At 35.9% G+C, this 20,369-nt stretch overlaps 1 protein-coding gene across 1 annotated transcript; it reads left to right on the top strand.

Moving 5' to 3' along the window:
* Window positions 1-3,131: 3,131 nt before the first annotated feature.
* Window positions 3,132-15,114, top strand: LOC128220011 (rhomboid-related protein 4-like). Its single transcript, XM_052928241.1, has 9 exons — window positions 3,132-3,237; window positions 5,121-5,244; window positions 5,648-5,830; window positions 8,604-8,762; window positions 9,476-9,625; window positions 10,274-10,354; window positions 11,349-11,414; window positions 12,591-12,689; window positions 13,596-15,114. Exons 2-9 carry the CDS (start codon window positions 5,130-5,132, stop codon window positions 13,667-13,669), a joined length of 927 nt encoding a protein of 308 aa, XP_052784201.1. The 5' UTR covers window positions 3,132-3,237; window positions 5,121-5,129; the 3' UTR covers window positions 13,670-15,114.
* Window positions 15,115-20,369: the final 5,255 nt, after the last annotated feature.

The following is a 20,369-nucleotide window of genomic DNA, read 5'->3' as shown; positions in this document are numbered from 1 at the left end:
ATAGTGAGAAAGTTACAATATAGAAGTCTTTCAGGGTTAAACAAAAATCCGGACTCCGTGAAAACTTATTCCATTCAAGTCCAGGGGCGTAGCCAGCGATACGCATTTACGAATGTCCAGAGGCGTAGCCAGCGATACGCATTTACGCATGTCCAGGGGCGTAGCCAGCGATACGCATTTACGCCTGTCCAGGAGCGTAGCCAGCGATACGCATTTACGCCTGTGCGTAACATCAATTTGAAAAATGAAAAAAATAAATATGGCCAAAAATGGCATCAATGACGAGGTCTAAGCTAAAAATGATACCAAAATAAAAGGAAGATCAGCTAAAGTAAGCATTGCTTCTCTGAGCTGGATAGCTTACTGAGCCTAAAGCAATCATTTGATAACTACAAAGTCGGCGGCCTCGAACCTATAAATCCCTTTAAATACACATCAGAGCTCAACAAGGTAGTTCCATTTTCGATTTTTCCCTGGGGAGGCCACTCGAACCCCAAACCGGCTAGCGATGGATATTACCCGTCCCACACCCGCCCCCTTTCGTGCGTAACATTTAGCAAAGCCTGGCTACGTCCCTGAAGTCGAATACTCGGGACCCAATGCACATCATGCCACGGGAATGGGACACCTTCAACCCCCTCCTCCAAAAAAATCATAAAAAATGAACAACAAACACACACACAAAACACACAAACAAAGTTCAAAAACAACCCGTGAACTGATGTCGAAATGATGACCCTTTCATGACAGTGTCGCAGACGCAATTTAATTAGCACTTGTTCTTCGGATTTTGTGGAAAGGGCTTTCTGCACGCGCCGGATCCAGTATTAATTAGGCGTTATCTAGAGAAGGCGCAAATTAGGGTGTCGCTAGAATCGACTTATAAATGAGTTAGGATGGTGTGGGGTAAGTGCTCCTATTTTGGGTCTGAAATGGTACATTATGGGTGAGTCTTTCCATAGTTTTATTCTGCTTTGTTTTTGACAATATATGCATGGGTGTGGAGGTGCGCAACAGTCACATCACCTGAACCGCCATCACTGATCGAATATTGGCACGTGAAAATGTACTTCTTATTATTTTCAATTGTTTTGGAAAATGTGAAGTGCAAAAAAGTATAATGTTATAAATAAAGTAGGTTGTACAGTACATTTTGTGGTAATTGAATAGGTAAGAAACTCGAAGATCAAGTTGTCGCGGCTTCCTACATCAAATAGGGAGTACAGCAATATATTTTCAAGTGATGTAGAAGACTCACTAACTAGTTATGCCTACTTAAGTGCATTTTATTGAATTTCATAATGAAAACAGACTGGAATTTAAACTTTTTTTTAGATGTATCGAGACGACACGAAAAACATAAGAAGTAGGACTTTTCAAAATATTAGGGCGATACTATTTCCCGGTCTCTCCTCGTAAAATCCGGTCTCATCCGGTCTCATAATTCCCAGTTCATAACGTATGGCCCCAGGCAACGGATTGCGTTGCTGATGTTTATAACTCGATTTTGACAATCTTATTTGTAACAAAATGGTATTAAATATATATATAAACATTATGTCTTAATTTATGCAAGTTGATATAGGTCTACACTATTTTTAAGTTAAAGCTACTAGATGAAGAGTGTTTATTTGAAGTTGCGCCATTCTTAAGTAATCAACATATTATGTCTCCATTTTTCGTTTATAATTTTGTGCTATTCGCTAACGTTGAATACATTTGAATACCTTCGTCATTATTGACTTTAGCCGAATATATTTTATTTGTCAACTTGAAGTTTGCAATAAAACTCTAGCTGTTTAAGAAATCTGATGCTGATTATTTTATTTATTTTTGAATTTGGTTATATGTTATCATCGTATTATTTCTAATCAAGATTATTAGAGCCTTTGCATAACAATCATTTATTCTATAAAATTGCCTTAATAATAAACAACAATATTTTTAGGGTATGAAGCGAACAGTAGCCGTGCGTGTGTAATAAAAAACTGGCTAATCCGTTTATCATGCCCTTAACGAGGGACATTCGCTAATCTCTGACACGCGTTGTATAACGCATATACACCTTTCATGGTATAACATTATTGTGTATTGTCATAAACCTGTTATGAAGAGTTTCTTGACAAAAAAAATGATAATAAATAAACTTCTGAAATATTCGGAAGGCTATTTTACAAATGAAATATAACTTACAAGATACAAGAATCTTTATTTAAAGTCGTCATGATCGGTGGAACTATGATGCTCCTAATTTATAAAAAGTAACAAATCTCAGCTTATAAAAGTTCCAGGTCTTCTATAACAACCAAATGTACATGCCTGTGGTGTCTTTGCAACTGATAAAGCTGTGGATTTTTGTTTTAAGAATGGTTATGTCAATACAAATGTCAATTTCGTTGTATGTGAAATGAGGGAACATCTAGTCAGCTGTCTAGAAAAAAAAATCCGTTTCATAAAGAAAATGAAAATCGCGATCCCTTTGACTTTCAAATTAAAAACATTCTGTTCATGTGAAATGCCAGAATTCGTCGATAGTTTAATTATTTGCGAGAATAGAACATGCAAGAAAAGATTCCACATGAAATGCGTCTGCATAAAAATTAAAATTAGACGATCAGTTGGCAGAAATACATAAGGCAACTGGTCGTGGAAGTGCATCTGCTGCAACAAATTCAATAGTTAAACAAAAGAAAAATAATATAATTCCTGAAGTACTGAGTTAACTACAAATTTGATTTACATGTAGTCAAACATTGTTTCTTTTTGTATTACTATTTAATATCAATAGTATACTTATAACTGAATTTAAAATGAAAAAAAAGCCACACCAACAATGTGTTTGTTATTCATGACATTAATTTTAGTACATGTGCATATTTCATGTTTTTATCTTTACCTTATTTTATTATATGTTTGATTGATATAAAATATGAACTAAATGGTGACATAATTATCATCAAATATCTAATGTTTTAATCAACTGTAATCTTTTGTAATCCTATTACCCCCCGCGGTCATTAACACCTTTTTGATCACGCCCGATAGCTACTATAAAATTTGGAAAACAGAGACCGGACGAGACCGGGACCGGGAAATAGTATCGCCCAAAATATTAGTTTAATATAACCTGTAAATAACACGTGTACTTCCGGTGACGTCACATGTAAATAAACATTGATTTCGCATACTACTTCATACTACTGCAATTCATTTCACAGGGACTGACAGTCAACAAAGGTAATTTTACTTGAACTGTTATGTATCCTTTATGGCGAGAATGACTATCTTTTACCTTAGTTGCCTTTTCAATAAGTCTAATTTTTATAAGCAGTTTCGTACCATTTTCATTCGAGCTTGTGATTCGTACACTGGTAAAATTGTAGCTAAAGAACTTCAGCGAACACGTTGTATATTACCGTTTTGAATGTGTTCGCTGGAGTTACGCCATAACTTTAATGTGTTGTAAACATCAAGAAAATAAATATCAACATTAAAGTTATGGAAGCCAGAACTAGTAAAATTGAACGGTTTTGACTGTAAAAATATTGTCGTTATAAATCGAAACTGCATTTTCATTAGTCTTTGTTTCCTGGTTAATATTTGTTTAATCTGTGTGGACTATTTGTCTGTCTTTATTACCATTAACAGGTATTGTACAGATATTGTTAAAACTTTGATTATTTACTGTTTTCTGGTTAAAGATGCAATCTTACTCCAAAACATGATGTACCACAATTTATACAGTCGTTTTAATATTCGAAAAGGATTAATAATTATCAAAAGAATGGTTCCTGTGAAAGATACTGTGTTAAATTTAAAAAGGGGCAAAAAACACGGTATTAATAATTTCTACCTTCTGCACTAGTCCAAATAATTGTACGTTGACGGATTTATTTTACGATTTTTGATATGGCAAATTGTTCACGTACAAATTGTTTTGTACGAAAAGCCGGTAGTTATTCTGATCGGGATACTGGGTTAAAGCATATTGCGTCTATAAAATATCATAAAAACAGGAAATATTACCAGATAATGTTATTTTATATTAGTTAATAAAAAATATGATAATAATTATGAGTTTGACGGCTTTTCTTCATTTCCTTCTGTCAAAACATAACGATATATACCTAAAGGGCACCTGCAAGGCTTCAAGGCACAATTTTTAAACAATCGGAACATTTCGACCATGGCTGAGTTGTAACGATTGTGTTTACAAGGTCTATTTCAAAGCTTGTCGGAGGTGGCCGAGTTATTACGATAATAGATCAAGTTGTTCCGCTTGACATAATTGTTGTCTGTGTCAGTCAACTTTCATTTTATTGGAAAGGTAAACAATGTGTTTTAATGCATTAAATGCTTGTTTCTTTGCAAAATAACTTTTCACTTACATGGTAAAATATGAATATAAACCTGACGTATCAATTTCAACCATAAAATACTTCACTTTTAAAATACAATTTCAATATTTTTCAAACACCCCCGTTTTTTGCACAAACCTGTTTAGACGGTAGGGATTGGAAGAATCCCGTATAACACATCTATTATTTTAGACTACCTTTTGCACCAATCAATTTTAACCATTGCCCCACAGGTTTCTAGTACAGGTGAAAAGAATTTCTAAAAAAAAATATTTTTATTTTTTTTATTTTTTTTAGAAATTCTTTTCACCTGTACTAGTTCATTTTCAACACATAATAAATTATATGATAGGATGTTTTTTAGTAATTGAACTCACAAATCATTGATTTTCATCACATTCAGAGATCTGAAATATTGTCTGTCATGATTAATTGCAATAGATATTATACACCCCAAGGAATGATATTTCAGCAATTGTGAATCTTTAAAAGGGAAAATTAACTAATATTAAATCATTTCCTCATTTGCAGGAGACTAGACAGCTTTTTCTTTTAACTGTAAAATTTCCCAATTTCAGCATTTTCACGACGCAAAATTTCCCAAAATGAGCAGAAAAAGCCCTGAAATCACAAATAGTGTGTTGAGCTTGATCTTGATATAACGGATGTAAGATGTTTCGAGAAGTTTGGGCCAGGTCTTATTTGATCTGGATCAATTCATGAACACACATGTATATTACCAGACTCATGGATCTGTTTCAGAAACCCACAATGTTTAGAGGAGGGCGTAGAAGAGGGCAAAACTTTGGAATTCTTCTGCTTGGTATGCAGATGATGAACTTCGGATTTGACAAAATCCCACCAGTTACACTTATATCTATTATAGGTTGGTTACTATGACTAAAGATGTACATGTATAAACATTAACATTATAAATAGTATCTTATTGGATTTGAAGGCACAAGCTGCAGGATGAAATTGAACCCGAGCAGTCATTGAATTTAGGATTTTGAATGAACAAGCACTAGTGTTTAGTAAAAACAATTTCATCAAGCCCTGGTGAAACATGGGATTTAAGCAAGCCGGGGAAGCATTTTACCAGTGCAGGGCTTGTGTTTATTTTGACTGCTGTGCCCATTATTTCGACTAGATTATACCTGTAAAATGATAACGGCTGAATCAAGTACTTTTAAGAGATGTCCTATGTAACTGATGATGTGAAATTTATTAACCATCTTCCTGATTTGTTTGTAAGTAATTAGATAACCCTATTCTGTTCTTTATGTAAGGTCAGGTTGCGATATTCCTGGGCTTTGGTGACCTTGACCGATGGTTTGGGTCAGTACGTGATGTGTGTATCAGCACACACCTGGTGGTTAGCCAGCGACAGTGGAGCCGCCTTCTCCTGGGAACGCTTGTACACGCCAGCGACATGCACCTGTACTTCAACATGGTCTCTCTTCTCTGGAAAGGTAACACTAACCATGTCTGGTTAGTGAGATTCCGATAATCGAAAATTAAATGGTTGGGCCTGAAATCAACAACAATCGATTGTATTTGGTTATACTCGATCATAGAATCAACCAGAAACTTGTTTTTTTCCCCTAATTTTCTATTTTGAGTTCATTTATTTATACATTCGGAAGTGTTCAGGTTTAATCTTTTACAGTATGGTGGAAAGCAATAACAACACCTTATAACTTCAAACATACTCATAATGTAAGCATTGTTAAGGATTACAAGTTATTGAATAAGATTAAAACTACATTTAAGGTATTGTCAAAAACTGAATGTACTATTGATAATTGGTTACTTGAGTAGAATCCATTATCGATAGTCAAACTGAAACCGATTTGCAACACCATGACTGGTTAACAAGGATAATGTGAGGTTAGTGACACTGTAAAACAAAGATTTTAAATTGAACATTTAATGATTTTTACTTCTGTGCAATTATTCATAGTGTTCTTTAAAAAGCACTAAAATCATCAGGTTTGTTGCAAATTTCAGGAAGATATAATCATTATATGTAGCAGATGAATATGACAGAAGAGGAATGTAGTGCTGAGAAACCTTTTCAAAAACAGGCTTGTTGACTGCTACACTATATATGTGGGTGTGCGCCTCTTTATTACTTCACTGCTATTCTAGTTCTGTTTGTAGCTTAAAATTCTGTTTCAGGCAATATGTAAGAGACATATACATGGTTTATTATATAACCTGATGGCCATTTCATTTTAGGAATTATTTCGTAACTTCAAAGAGAGATTTAAAGTAATACTTGGGGGTTGTTAATTACAGGAGATATCCAAAAATTAGGATTGAGAGCTTTTAACTGCTGACCATTGTACGGTTGTTTAAAAAAAAATTGCTGGTACATTTGCATCAAAAACAGTCAGCAGTACCTTGAAATGAACATGAATTATTTTTGAAAGGGGTCTTAGCCACTTCACCCTGCTTTGGGCAAGAATAACTCATACAGACCCCCGGCTGTTCTTCAGTTTTAACAATTTGCAGCTGTTAAATCTCCTGAATACTGCACTGTTTAAAATTTCTCCTAAGGATTCTTGTTCAACATCCCTGACTGTGTTCCTGTTTTTCTCTCTACTGGAGTGTTGGTTCTAATTCAATGGGCTAGTTATTTCAGGCAGCATGCTAGAGAGAAGGTTTCCTTACTTTGCCGACCTGCTGGCCATGTTCACATTTCTCTGCAGTGGTGTGATGTCACTCTAAATTATCTTGTTTCAGGCAGCATGCTAGAGAGAAAGTTCCGGAGTCCTAACCTTGCCTACCTGCTGGCCATGTAACTTTTCTCTCCAGTGGTGTGATGTCACTCTAAATTGTCTTGTTTCAGGCAGCATGCTAGAGAGAAAGTTCCGGAGTCCTTACTTTGCCTACCTGCTGGCTGTGTTCAGGTTTCTCTCCAGTGGTGTTAATTCACTCTAAATTGTCTTGTTTCAGGCAGCATGCTAGAGAGAAAGTTCCGGAGTCCTTACTTTGCCGACCTGCTGGCTGTGTTCGCGTTTCTCTCCAGTGGTGTGATTTCACTCTAAATTGTCTTGTTTCAGGCAGCATGCTAGAGAGAAAGTTCCGGAGTCCTTACTTTGCCTACCTGCTGGCTGTGTTCACGTTTCTCTCCAGTGGTGTTAATTCACTCTAAATTGTCTTGTTTCAGGCAGCATGCTAGAGAGAAAGTTCCAGAGTCCTTACTTTGCCTACCTGCTGGCTGTGTTCACGTTTCTCTCCAGTGGTGTTAATTCACTCTAAATTGTCTTGTTTCAGGCAGCATGCTGGAGAGGAAGTTCCGGAGTCCTTACTTTGCCTACATGTTGGCTGTGTTCGCGTTTCTCTCCAGTGGTGTGATTTCACTCTAAATTGTCTTGTTTCAGGCAGCATGCTAGAGAGAAAGTTCCGGAGTCCTTACTTTGCCTACCTGCTGGCTGTGTTCACGTTTCTCTCCAGTGGTGTTAATTCACTCTAAATTGTCTTGTTTCAGGCAGCATGCTAGAGAGAAAGTTCCGGAGTCCTTACTTTGCCTACCTGCTGGCTGTGTTCACATTTCTCTCTAGTGGTGTTAATTCACTCTAAATTGTCTTGTTTCAGGCAGCATGCTAGAGAGAAAGTTCCGAAGTCCTTACTTTGCCGACCTGCTGGCTGTGTTCACATTTCTCTCTAGTGGTGTGATTTCACTCTAAATTGTCTTGTTTCAGGCAGCATGCTAGAGAGAAAGTTCTGGAGTCCTTACTTTGCCTACCTGCTGGCTGTGTTCGCGTTTCTCTCCAGTGGTGTGATTTCACTCTAAATTGTCTTGTTTCAGGCAGCATGCTAGAGAGAAAGTTCCGGAGTCCTTACTTTGCCTACCTGCTGGCTGTGTTCACGTTTCTCTCCAGTGGTGTTAATTCACTCTAAATTGTCTTGTTTCAGGCAGCATGCTAGAGAGAAAGTTCCGGAGTCCTTACTTTGCCTACCTGCTGGCTGTGTTCACATTTCTCTCTAGTGGTGTTAATTCACTCTAAATTGTCTTGTTTCAGGCAGCATGCTAGAGAGAAAGTTCCGGAGTCCTTACTTTGCCTACCTGCTGGCTGTGTTCACGTTTCTCTCCAGTGGTGTTAATTCACTCTAAATTGTCTTGTTTCAGGCAGCATGCTAGAGAGAAAGTTCCGGAGTCCTTACTTTGCCTACCTGCTGGCTGTGTTCACGTTTCTCTCCAGTGGTGTTAATTCACTCTAAATTGTCTTGTTTCAGGCAGCATGCTGGAGAGGAAGTTCCAGAGTCCTTACTTTGCCTACATGTTGGCTGTGTTCACATTTCTATCCAGCGGCCTGTTAGTGGCTCTCAACTGGCTGATGGCCACTGTGTTTGATGATTATTCCTACAATCTTACATGTGCAGTAGGATTCTCAGGTAATTTGAATTTATAAAGGATTACTGTTTGCTTCAGTGTAAAAACGTATATTTTATCGAGTGAGCACCAAAAGGTATATTTTATGAGTGGTGCAGCTATTGTTTAAGTTTCATTTTAAAAAATTGTAAAACTGAAGTACACGCTGTAATAATGTTTTCTTTTAAACCTTGCTTTTGTAGAAAAAGTAAACCTTGCTTTTGTAGAAAATTTGTAAGTCCTACCCTGACATGTCAGAAAAATTAAACTTATTCTTAGCTTTACTTAAGAAACTTAATTATTTAGTTGAAGGGTTTTGTTAACTTTTGGTGTACACGAAGTGAAATATATTGCGATTTTACACTGAAGCAAACAATTTTCATTTTTATAATATATACATGTTTATATGTGCCTAAATAGGATGTAAAAAGTTAATTGTAGCTGTACTTTAAAAATTATTTTAAAAGTTTCTTTTTTGGCACGCCATGGTCGTAACTGTTTCCAAAACAATGCTTTAAAGACTCAAATGTTGAAATTGAATAAAAATAATATTTGAAATACAATATAATACTACCGTAGTATTACATAGGCACTGTCGATTTAAGATAGTACCTTCATCAAAATGATTTTTTTTTTTAGATTTTTCAAGCTCTTTATTTCATAATGACTACTCTCTGATTTAATGTATATAGTTACAATTTGTGAAACATCTTCACTTAATTTCTTCCCTGTGCAGGTGTGATATTTGCCTTGAAGGTTCTGACCGTTCACTACTCGCCCCGCGGGCTCCACTACGCCCTGGGATTTATACCCGTGCCATCCCGCTACATCTACTGGCTCGAACTAGGGCTTATACAGATCATCTACCCCAATGCCTCATTTACAGGTAACGATAGCAGTTAACATTTTTTATAGAATTTATTAGAATTTTTTCCAGCAAGTCCTCATTCTTGCATTTTTAGTTCTAATATCTATTTTAAGGAAAAGGGTCAAGATTTTGTCATAGCCATGTTCACATTTCTATCCAAAATCTTGCTTTTGATAATCTGTTTTTCTAGGAAATAGATCAAGATTTTGTCATAACCTTGATTTTGTTGTCCTCAACCTCCTGTTGTCATGAAGACCCTTTAAAATTGATCAGAACTCAATTATGTTCAAAATATTTGTATGAAACTTTGAACACATGTTGCAGGAGAAAATGAGCACGTGTAGCAAGGTACATAACTCAGGCTTTACTATTGTTGAGTTTTGCCCCTTGTTCAATTGGAATAAAAACAGTGTTCATATTCTCTTTGTGAAGCTCTTTTAAATTTTTAACAGCCGGCTTTGTCTAAATGTAGGATTTAGGACAAGTTTGGCAAACACATTATTAAATTATTATATTTACTACTGGCAAAGACTTGACTTATATGTTGAATGCAGCGATTTGGATCAGGAGCCGTATGAAAAGAGTATCTTTAGATTCATTTTAATATTTCAAACATAAGTAGTAAGTATCCACATACTTTCTATCAGTTTTATATTGCTGTTTTAGGTCACTTGGCTGGGATTTTGGTCGGAGTTTTGTACATTAAAGGTCCTTTGAAGATGATCATGGATGGTTTTATGTCACCAGGTAAATATAAATGTTGTAGTCTTAGTTTATACTAAATTATTTCGCCTCAATATTGAAGAGAACTGTTTACAGTCAGTTCTGGGGACATCCATTTTGAGAGGCCATGAGAAAATTCCATGATGGGTTTGAACCCACACTGTCTGAGTTGAGAAAAGTACACAATTAATATCATAGAAAAAGCATATGTTTTAAGAATAGACGAGTAACAAAATGCGTAAGAATAGCAGAATAGGCAAATAATTTGAAATGGACACATAATGAATTAAAAATAATTGTTGGAAACTCAATTTGTCTTATTCTGGGAACTGGATTAACTTATTTATTTCCTAAGTTTAAAATAGATTATCGTTTTCACTAATGGTCGATTTTCAACAGTGTTGCCAGTAATAAATATTATTAAATTTTTGTGTTGTTACGGGGTAAAGGGGTCTAATGGTTAAGGAATTCGCCTCTCATCGATGAGGTTTTAGGTTACCATGGGAACTCTTATAAGGCCTCTCAAAATGGAGCTTTCATCACAAGCTCAACATTTTTTTAACTTGTTGAAAATTAATGAAATTTTTTCTAAGTTTCCAAAGCCTCACTCTTCCATCTTTTTGGATAATGCTTATTCAGCATTTTCTCTGCTTTGTCGTTATCTAAATATATTTGCATTTTATACAGAACTTTAATAACCATGGGCCTTCTGGTGAAAACTATGTTAAAATTAACGATGTTGTTAATGTAATCGTTGTTAAAGCTTTCTGAATTTTCTACTCTGAAAATTACATTGATACTGTTTGTTCTATTTAAATATATTAGCACATCATCAATTTTACAAGTTAACACTGATGATGCTAATAACATTGCCAACTTGAACTAAGTTCTGAACAATAGGTCCTTTGTTAAGTAACTTATCAAGTATAAGTTTCAATACAGTATGCTCTGAATGAGATGTGTCACGAAACCAGTCTGGATCTTCACTATCTGTGAAATCTTGTTTTTCATGTTTCAGAGCCATCTTATACATATACTCAAGGTACAACAAACAGACAGCCAACTGGTCGGGGTTATACAACAGGTATGTCCATTATATTTTTTGTAACATTTTTAGCACCCAGTCATGATGTTTATGTTGAGTATTGATATTAATCTACATGTAGATGCCTTCTGTGCATTCGTTTGTTTTTAAGCTTTGTGTTCTTTTTTTGTCAAGTATTGTTAAAGCCTTGGTGTGTTGTCGGTGTTTTCCTCATCACTTGGTTGACACCGAAAAAAACCCAGCTGACAAGTACATTTGCACTGTGTCTCTCTTGATAAGCTAGTCTATTCAAATGATCAGCATAGTTTTGTCTTCATTGTTGTCTTTGGCGACGGAATACTAGCCATTTAACCTTGGCCATAAATCAAAGTCCTCTTGTATCAAACTTTGAACACATGTAACCAGTCATGGTAATATACCAGTCAATTGTAACCATGCCCCCCCCCACCCTCCAGGTCCGGGGTATACCAGGGATAGCCCGATGCTTCAACTTTTCTAAATGAAACTAAGTACAATCATGTACCCAGAGCCCATGTGTAGCGTGGTCCAGAACTCTTGACAAGGAGACAATCTTTTAACTTTATATGTGTGTGTATTGTGGAGAACTCTGCTTTCGAATTATTCCCATGATTGGCTGAAAAAAACATACAGGCATTAGAATCCATCTGTGCTGCTCTTGTTAATATTGAGTGATAGCTCTCTCAATCTAAATAAAATAAAAAGGGTTTAATCACCATGTAATATTTACCGCTATCAAAATGTATTGCATTGTGCTTAGGTGTGTATTATAGAGAATGGCTATTGATTGGTTCTTGTTTAATGGTAGAATTGTCAATCATTATTCTCATGAAATTGTATGTAAAGGGATTTTGTAATTCATTGTAATTATAATTTATATGTCATGTTAAATGCTAGGTGTATTTAAATCTTAGCAAAGGTTATAACTTCTATCAGGGGATAATAATTTATAAGTGGCATGGACATCAAAGTAAAGTCAATGCTTAGCCATTGATTGATAGTGTATGAAAACATTATTATACCCTGCTTTATGAAGTGAAGTGGGGGCTATATAGGAATCATGTTCATCATTACATCTATCAGTCATGTTTTGTCTGGTCCAAATCCTTCTCAATCATGGTTGGATTTTATAAATTGACAAAGTCTGCCGGCCTTTTTTGAGAGTTCCATCATGCATTTGGCTTTGTTTTACTGCAGGCCGTAGATCAGAGAGAATGTACGAGGATTATACAGGTGGACTGAGTGAAGAAGAGCAGATCAGACGGGCCACTCAGCAGAGTCAGCAAGAAAATTATAGTGAGTTTAAACATTGCCTTTAAAAATGCGCTGAACACTTTAAAGTCAATAAACATTAATTTATGTCTGTCATTATACAGCGGAGATGTGCCACAGATAAGTAACTTTCTTTTATAAAGTACATGACAAACTGATAAGCAGGTTTTATTGATACACACGTATAGCTACTGTTGGTTCTTGAATAAGTCAAATTATGCCAATATGTTTATTCTCTGCATCGGAGTTATTGTACTTTTGTACCGGTTCATAAGAATTAACAAAAAAAGATATAAAATTACAGAAACACATACTAGATATACAATAAAAAAGAAGAAACCCAACTTTAACTTGTGGTATGTTTCATACACTCCGATGATTCTAATATGATACCGGTATTTATGTCCTACATTTTGGTTGAAACATAATCGCAATATTTCATAATAGCATTTCATGTTGTCTGTGTGTGTGCATGTGCAAACAAATTTATTATCTCCGTTTCATTTGACAAACAAATAATACTGATGTACATATCGACCGATTTTAATAAATACTACAATGATTCTTGAACAAGGCAGTATCAACATCTTTTTTATTATAAAATCTTTACCGACATTGAGAACACACAATAATTTACAATTTTAATGTGGAATAATTATTTGAATGATGTAACCGTTTGAGCACGTAAATTAGTTAGTAAAAAACAGTAACTATAAATTTACTTTTTAAGAAGCAATTTGCTTTCTTATTTTTCTGAACTTGAACTCACTTAATGGGCAATACACTTTTCTGAGTATGGTCCGAATTACCAATATGTTTTATATTTGATGTAAAGAAATCAATGAAATAACTCTACGAGAATTACAACTGATGAATAAGTCATCTTTATTGAACCAGACTCCAGCATTCTATGCCTCTCTTTGATTTCAGGACCGAATGGTGAGGAGAGGTTGTATCCAGACTTGGATGACTTACGAAGACGTCGGGCAGACAGATACACCTGATAAATCTGAGATCAAGCCTCAAACAGCCAGACAGTATTTGGTGCCAGGAGAAAGGAATCTGAATCCATGATCTGTGATAATTGACTTAATTGCCATGAATTGCCAATGGCAAAGGCTTCAAGAATTTGTTAAACATGTAAACTGAAACATGTTGCAAAGGAAGTCTATATTGCTTTGTGAAACATATTAATTGATATGTGAATCTTCGTTTGAATCCCATTATTGTTGTGTGTTATACATACTGTAAAACCAAGCTTTTTTCTCCTTTATTATTAAATATTTAAAACTATTGGCAAAAATATGTATTTATGGACCTTGGAACTGACATATAAGTTTCATGTTAAGCCAGTCAAATACATGTATTTTTAATATAATGCAATCTGTTGATTTAAAATGGTCAAACTAAGACTGATATTTGGGCCTGTCCAATTTAAAGAGACTTATCTTACAAATGGCTTGCCAAAATGGACACAAAAAGCTGTAGATTTAATATTAAAATTCGACTTTTGAGTGATACTGTAGCTCGTCTGTTCTTCAAAGAAATAGTAATTGTATTGCGATAGCTTTGAGGTCATTGTCAGCTTCAAGCAAAACTTGAACCTTGTCTTTAACTCAAAAACAGTTCAAATGAAACATGGTACACATGATGCCAGTGAAAATACCCACATTTCTGACTGTAATATCTGTAGATTAATGCCCCTTTTCCGACCAAAATAAATGGCAAAAACCTCGGCCATATATATCAATTTATTATTTATACAAATAGACTGAAGGAAACAAAGCCGAAAGGCATAAATCTCAGCCATAACTTAAAAATCACATGAAACTTGGTACACATGTTGCCAGAGACATAAAGCAGGGCCCATAACTCTTGACTTCAATAATTGTCCAGTTGTGCCCCTTCTTGAAAACAAATTTAAGTTTAAAAATATTTTGCAAAATAAGGCGCGAAAATAAATGAAATAATTAACAAAAACTCTGGTTCTGTAAAAGTATGTGAAACTTAATCGGTGTTCATAGTTTAATTTTACAGACCTATCATTGGCCTCATTATATACATTAAATGCTACCTCTCACAAAGATACATTAAGTGCTACTAATCATACAGATATAATTTTTCTGTCAATACTCATTAAGGGCTACTTTTCATATTGATAGATCATGTTCCATTGATGCATTATATTTACGATACATAATATTCAATGCTACTTTTCATACAGATATTTTACGTTGCGTTGAATTGACATAATGTGCAACTTATCTTACAGATATATCATGTTCCATTAATACACATCAAGTGATACATTATACTTATCATACCATAATATACATTTAATGCTACTAGTTCATAAAATGCTACCTATCATACGAATAGCATTTATAAATAAATTAATTATTCTAAATCTTGAATTTGTTTTACTTATCATACCATAATTTACATTGAATGCTACCTATCATGCAAATAGCATTTATAAATAAATTAATTATTCTAAATCTTTAATTTGTTTCAACTTACCTTTTTTTGCAACAATTGGGAAGTTTTTACAACGAAGTATTCACTCTTGTTATCAAGACGTTGATCTTTCTCAAAGCTACTCAAAGGCTTGTGAACACAGTTTTAGCCTTTGATCGACTTGGAAAGTTTGGTTTAAGTTTTTACAAGGGCAACTTGTGTTTTTAACTCCGATCACCAATACAGTTCTTCATGACTGGAGTACTACTTGATGGAATTTTATAAAACAATCAACGGAAAAGGACGATGAGAGGAAGTGCAGTGTAAAAGAACAATAACTACATGTATGACAGCAAATTACAGAGATATTGCCCTTCTTTGTATTGTCTGTTTTCAAACTACTGGATGGAATTGATTGAAACTTCATACAGTGGCGGAACACAAAGAATGCAAGTGCAGTAAACAAGAATCATAGCTCTATTTTACCAAATTACAGAGTTATTGCCCTTTGTGAAGTGTTCTTGTCCGTGGATCAACTTGGAAACTACTGGATGGCTTCAAACAATGGTAAAGTACAATAAGAGGGAAGTGCTATTTATATGAACAATAACAGTATTTCAGCTATTTACAGTCATTGTCTTTTGTTACATTTTCTTGTCCACGAGTTCACGTGAAAATGGTGTAGCAAAGGCATATACGAGACTACTTGAAAATATACTGGTCAAGGTGTATACTTTCATGTGAAAATGGTCCGCAGTCTATACGAGCCGTCTTGAAAATTGTGTATTAAAGGTTGCCATAAATGATATAGCAGTCATATATGTGTATCTAAGGTGTATATCCTCACTTGGAAATATAGTAGTTAAAATGAAAATGGTAGAACAAAGGTGTATGATGTCACGCGAAAATGGTGTATTTGAGGTCACATAAAAGTGGTGTAGCCAAGTTCTACTGGAGGTAATCTGAAAATTGTCTGGTACCCAGCGTACACTGCACAACATGAATACTGAATAAACAAACATACCGATAATGAAATGGTAAGGGTAGGTAACCCAGGCTAACCTGAAAATAGTGAAGCGAAAAGGTGTATAGGTCGTTTTACAACTATGTAGATAACTTGTTTATGAGAGCACACATAAATGGTGCCATGTCACTTGAAAACAGCATAAAATGGCGTATATACGGTACTTAAAAGGATGTGTAGCAAAGGTGTATTTACGGTCACATAAAAAGTGGTGTAGCAAAGGCGTATATACGGTCACATAAAAAGTGGTGTAGCAAAGGCGTATATACGGTCACATAAAAAGTGGTGTAGCAAAGGCGTATATACGGTCACATAAAAAGTGGTGTAGCAAAGGCATTTATACGGTCACATAAAAAGTGGTGTAGCAAAGGCATTTATACGGTCACATGAAAGGTGGTGTAGCAAAGGCGTATATACGGTCACATAAAAAGTGGTGTAGCAAAGGCGTATATACGGTCACATGAAAAGTGGTGTAGCAAAGGCATTTATACGGTCACATAAAAAGTGGTGTAGCAAAGGCGTATATACGGTCACATAAAAAGTGGTGTAGCAAAGGCATTTATACGGTCACATGAAAGGTGGTGTAGCAAAGGCATTTATACGGTCACATAAAAAGTGGTGTAGCAAAGGCGTATATACGGTCACATGAAAGGTGGTGTAGCAAAGGCGTATATACGGTCACATAAAAAGTGGTGTAGCAAAGGCGTATATACGGTCACATGAAAAGTGGTGTAGCAAAGGCATTTATACGGTCACATAAAAAGTGGTGTAGCAAAGGCATTTATACGGTCACATAAAAAGTGGTGTAGCAAAGGCGTATATACGGTCACATGAAAAGTGGTGTAGCAAAGGCGTATATACGGTCACATAAAAAGTGGTGTAGCAAAGGCATTTATACGGTCACATGAAAAGTGGTGTAGCAAAGGCATTTATACGGTCACATAAAAAGTGGTGTAGCAAAGGCGTATATACGGTCACATAAAAAGTGGTGTAGCAAAGGCATTTATACGGTCACATAAAAAGTGGTGTAGCAAAGGCGTATATACGGTCACATGAAAAGTGGTGTAGCAAAGGCGTATATACGGTCACATAAAAAGTGGTGTAGCAAAGGCGTATATACGGTCACATAAAAAGTGGTGTAGCAAAGGCGTATATACGGTCACAAGAAAGGTGGTGTAGCAAAGGCGTCCTCGAATACGATCACTTAAAAAGGTGGTGTAGCAAAGGCGTATATCAGTCATATAAAAGTCGGTGTAGCAAAGGCGTAAATACAGTTACATAAAGGGAGGTGTAGCAAAGCGTATATACGGACACAATAAGGGTGGTGTAGCAAAGGGTATATACGGACACAATAAGGGTGGTGTAGCAAAGCGTATATACGGGCACAATAAGGGTGGTGTAGCAAAGGGTATATACGGACACAATAAGGGTGGTGTAGCAAAGCGTATATACGGGCACAATAAGGGTGGTGTAGCAAAGCGTATATACGGACACAATAAGGGTGGTGTAGCAAAGGGTATATACGGACACAATAAGGGTGGTGTAGCAAAGGGTATATACGGACACAATAAGGGTGGTGTAGCAAAGGGTATATACGGGCACAATAAGGGTGGTGTAGCAAAGGGTATATACGGACACAATAAGGGTGGTGTAGCAAAGGGTATATACGGACACAATAAGGGTGGTGTAGCAAAGGGTATATACGGACACAATAAGGGTGGTTGTAGCAAAGGGTATATACGGGTTGTGCTAAAAGGCTGACCAGAGCGCTGACCATATAGATATAGAGGGAAAAGGCTGACCAGAAAATGAAATTTTTAATGTCGCATTTATAGTTTTATTTGGGTCATTTTAATTTCGGTGTACTATTTTGTATTATTCAAAAATTAAAATTTATAAAAGCGTTTAGTTGAAGATGGATGACTTTTTCAATCGTTTGAAAGACATGTATCTAATTACACAGTGTTCACAAATTATTAAATGTATCAATCTATTGCAAGACATATATGCATTAAACGGACTTTGAAAACATTCTATTTCCAAAATTGAACATCATCTAAGTTCCTGGTCAGCAAAGTTCGAAAAGGGCTGACCAGCAGTTGGGTTTCGAATAAGGCTGACAAGGTTGGTCAGCGATAAGAAAGACATGTTTCTAAATAAACTATGTCTTAAGTTTCACAAATTATCAAATGTATCCATCTATTGCAAGATAAATGCATTAAACGGACTTTGAAAAGATTTTATTTCCGTAATAAACATCAGGTTGGTCAGCGATAATAATACATGTTTCTGGTTAATTTCAAGTCAATAGTATTCTATTTATAGTGTAATCATTATGTAATGTTTAGAGGAAATAAAATCAACTCATACATTAAAGAAATGATTCAGGCTGACCAGTACAGGAATAAAATAATTGCTTTAGGTTAATGCTATTTTGAACATGATTTACATATCTATATATAACTTCATATATGGACAATTCTTCGTTTACTAATTCAACCTTATTTGTTACCAAATGAACACAATTTCATGGGCCAAATGCAATACGCTAAATCGACACCCCGGAGTGTTAATGCTAATCGTGACAGTTTTATTAGGTCCAACTGACAAATTCTCGCTTGAATTATCATAATGAAAGGGATTGCAATAGTTATAATACCGGGCAGATTCATTTTCGTTTTAATTTACATTCATTTATTACTTAATGTTATCATTTAAACATTTACTCATGAATGTGACCTTATTCAAATTTAACAATTTTAAAAAACATACCTTAAAATAACCAAACAGTAAATGACATGTCAAGAAAGAGGGTGTAGCAAATGAGCATGTACGGACACACGAAGGTGGTATAGCAATGGAATATATACGGTCACAGGAAAGGGGGTGTAGCATACGCGCATGTACAGTCACACGAAGGTGGTGTAGCAAAGGCATGTTTACGGTCACAAGAAAGGGGGTGTAGCAAACGCGCATGAACGATCACACGATAATGGTGTAGCATTGGCGTATATACGGTCACAGGAAAGGGGGTGTAGCATACGCGCATGTACAGTCACACGAAGGTGGTGTAGCAAAGGCATGTTTACGGTCACAAGAAAGGGGGTGTAGCAAACGCGCATGAACGGTCACACGATAATGGTGTAGCATTGGCGTATATACGGTCACAGGGAAGGGGTGTAGCATACGCGCATGTACGGTCACTTGAAAGGTGGTGTAGCAAAGGCGTATATACGGTCACATAAAAGGATTTGTAGCAATGGCGTATATACAGTCACATGAAAGGTTATGCAGCAAAGGCGAATATACGGTCACATCAAAGGTTATGTAGCAAAGGCTAATATAACGGTCACATCAAAGGTTATGTAGCAATTAAAGGCGTATATACGGTCACATCAAAGGTTATGTAGCAAAGGCTAATATAACGGTCACATCAAAGGTTATGTAGCAATTAAAGGCGTATATACGGTCACATCAAAGGTTATGTAGCAAAGGCTAATATACGGTCACACGAAAGGTTATGTAGCAATTAAAGGCGTATATACGGTCACATCAAAGGTTATGTAGCAAAGGCTAATATAACGGTCACATCAAAGGTTATGTAGCAATTAAAGGCGTATATACGGTCACATCAAAGGTTATGTAGCAAAGGCGAATATACGGTCACATGAAAGGTTATGTAGCAAAGGCTAATATACGGTCACACGAAAGGTTATGTAGCAAAGGCGTATATACGGTCACACGAAAGGTTATGTAGCAAAGGCGAATATACGGTCACATGAAAGGTTATGTAGCAAAGGCGTATATACGGTCACATGAAAGGTTATGTAGCAAAGGCTAATATACGGTCACACGAAAGGTTATGTAGCAAAGGCGTATATACGGTCACATGAAAGGTTATGTAGCAAAGGCGAATATACGGTCACATGAAAGGTTATGTAGCAAAGGCGTATATACGGTCACATGAAAGGTTATGTAGCAAAGGCGTATATACGGTCACATGAAAGGTTATGTAGCAAAGGCGTATATACGGTCACATGAAAGGTTATGTAGCAAAGGCGTATATACGGTCACACGAAAGGTTATGTAGCAAAGGCGTATATACGGTCACACGAAAGGTTATGTAGCAAAGGCGTATATACGGTCACACGAAAGGTTATGTAGCAAAGGCGTATATACGGTCACACGAAAGGTTATGTAGCAAAGGCGTATATACGGTCACA

Source organism: Mya arenaria, chromosome 15 (genome assembly GCF_026914265.1).
Source record: "Mya arenaria isolate MELC-2E11 chromosome 15, ASM2691426v1".
Taxonomy (NCBI): Eukaryota; Metazoa; Mollusca; class Bivalvia; order Myida; family Myidae; genus Mya; species Mya arenaria.
This window is presented reverse-complemented; position numbering and strand designations above follow the sequence as displayed.

Bases quoted from the DNA above. Each gene is read 5' to 3' on its own strand.
- LOC128220011 (XM_052928241.1), top strand. From the start codon at position 5,130: ATGTTTAGAGGAGGGCGTAGAAGAGGGCAAAACTTTGGAATTCTTCTG. The intron at 5,245-5,647 runs GTTGGTTACTAT...TCTTTATGTAAG, and splicing joins TACACTTATATCTATTATAG to GTCAGGTTGCGATATTCCTG. The intron at 11,415-12,590 runs GTATGTCCATTA...GTTTTACTGCAG, and splicing joins TGGTCGGGGTTATACAACAG to GCCGTAGATCAGAGAGAATG.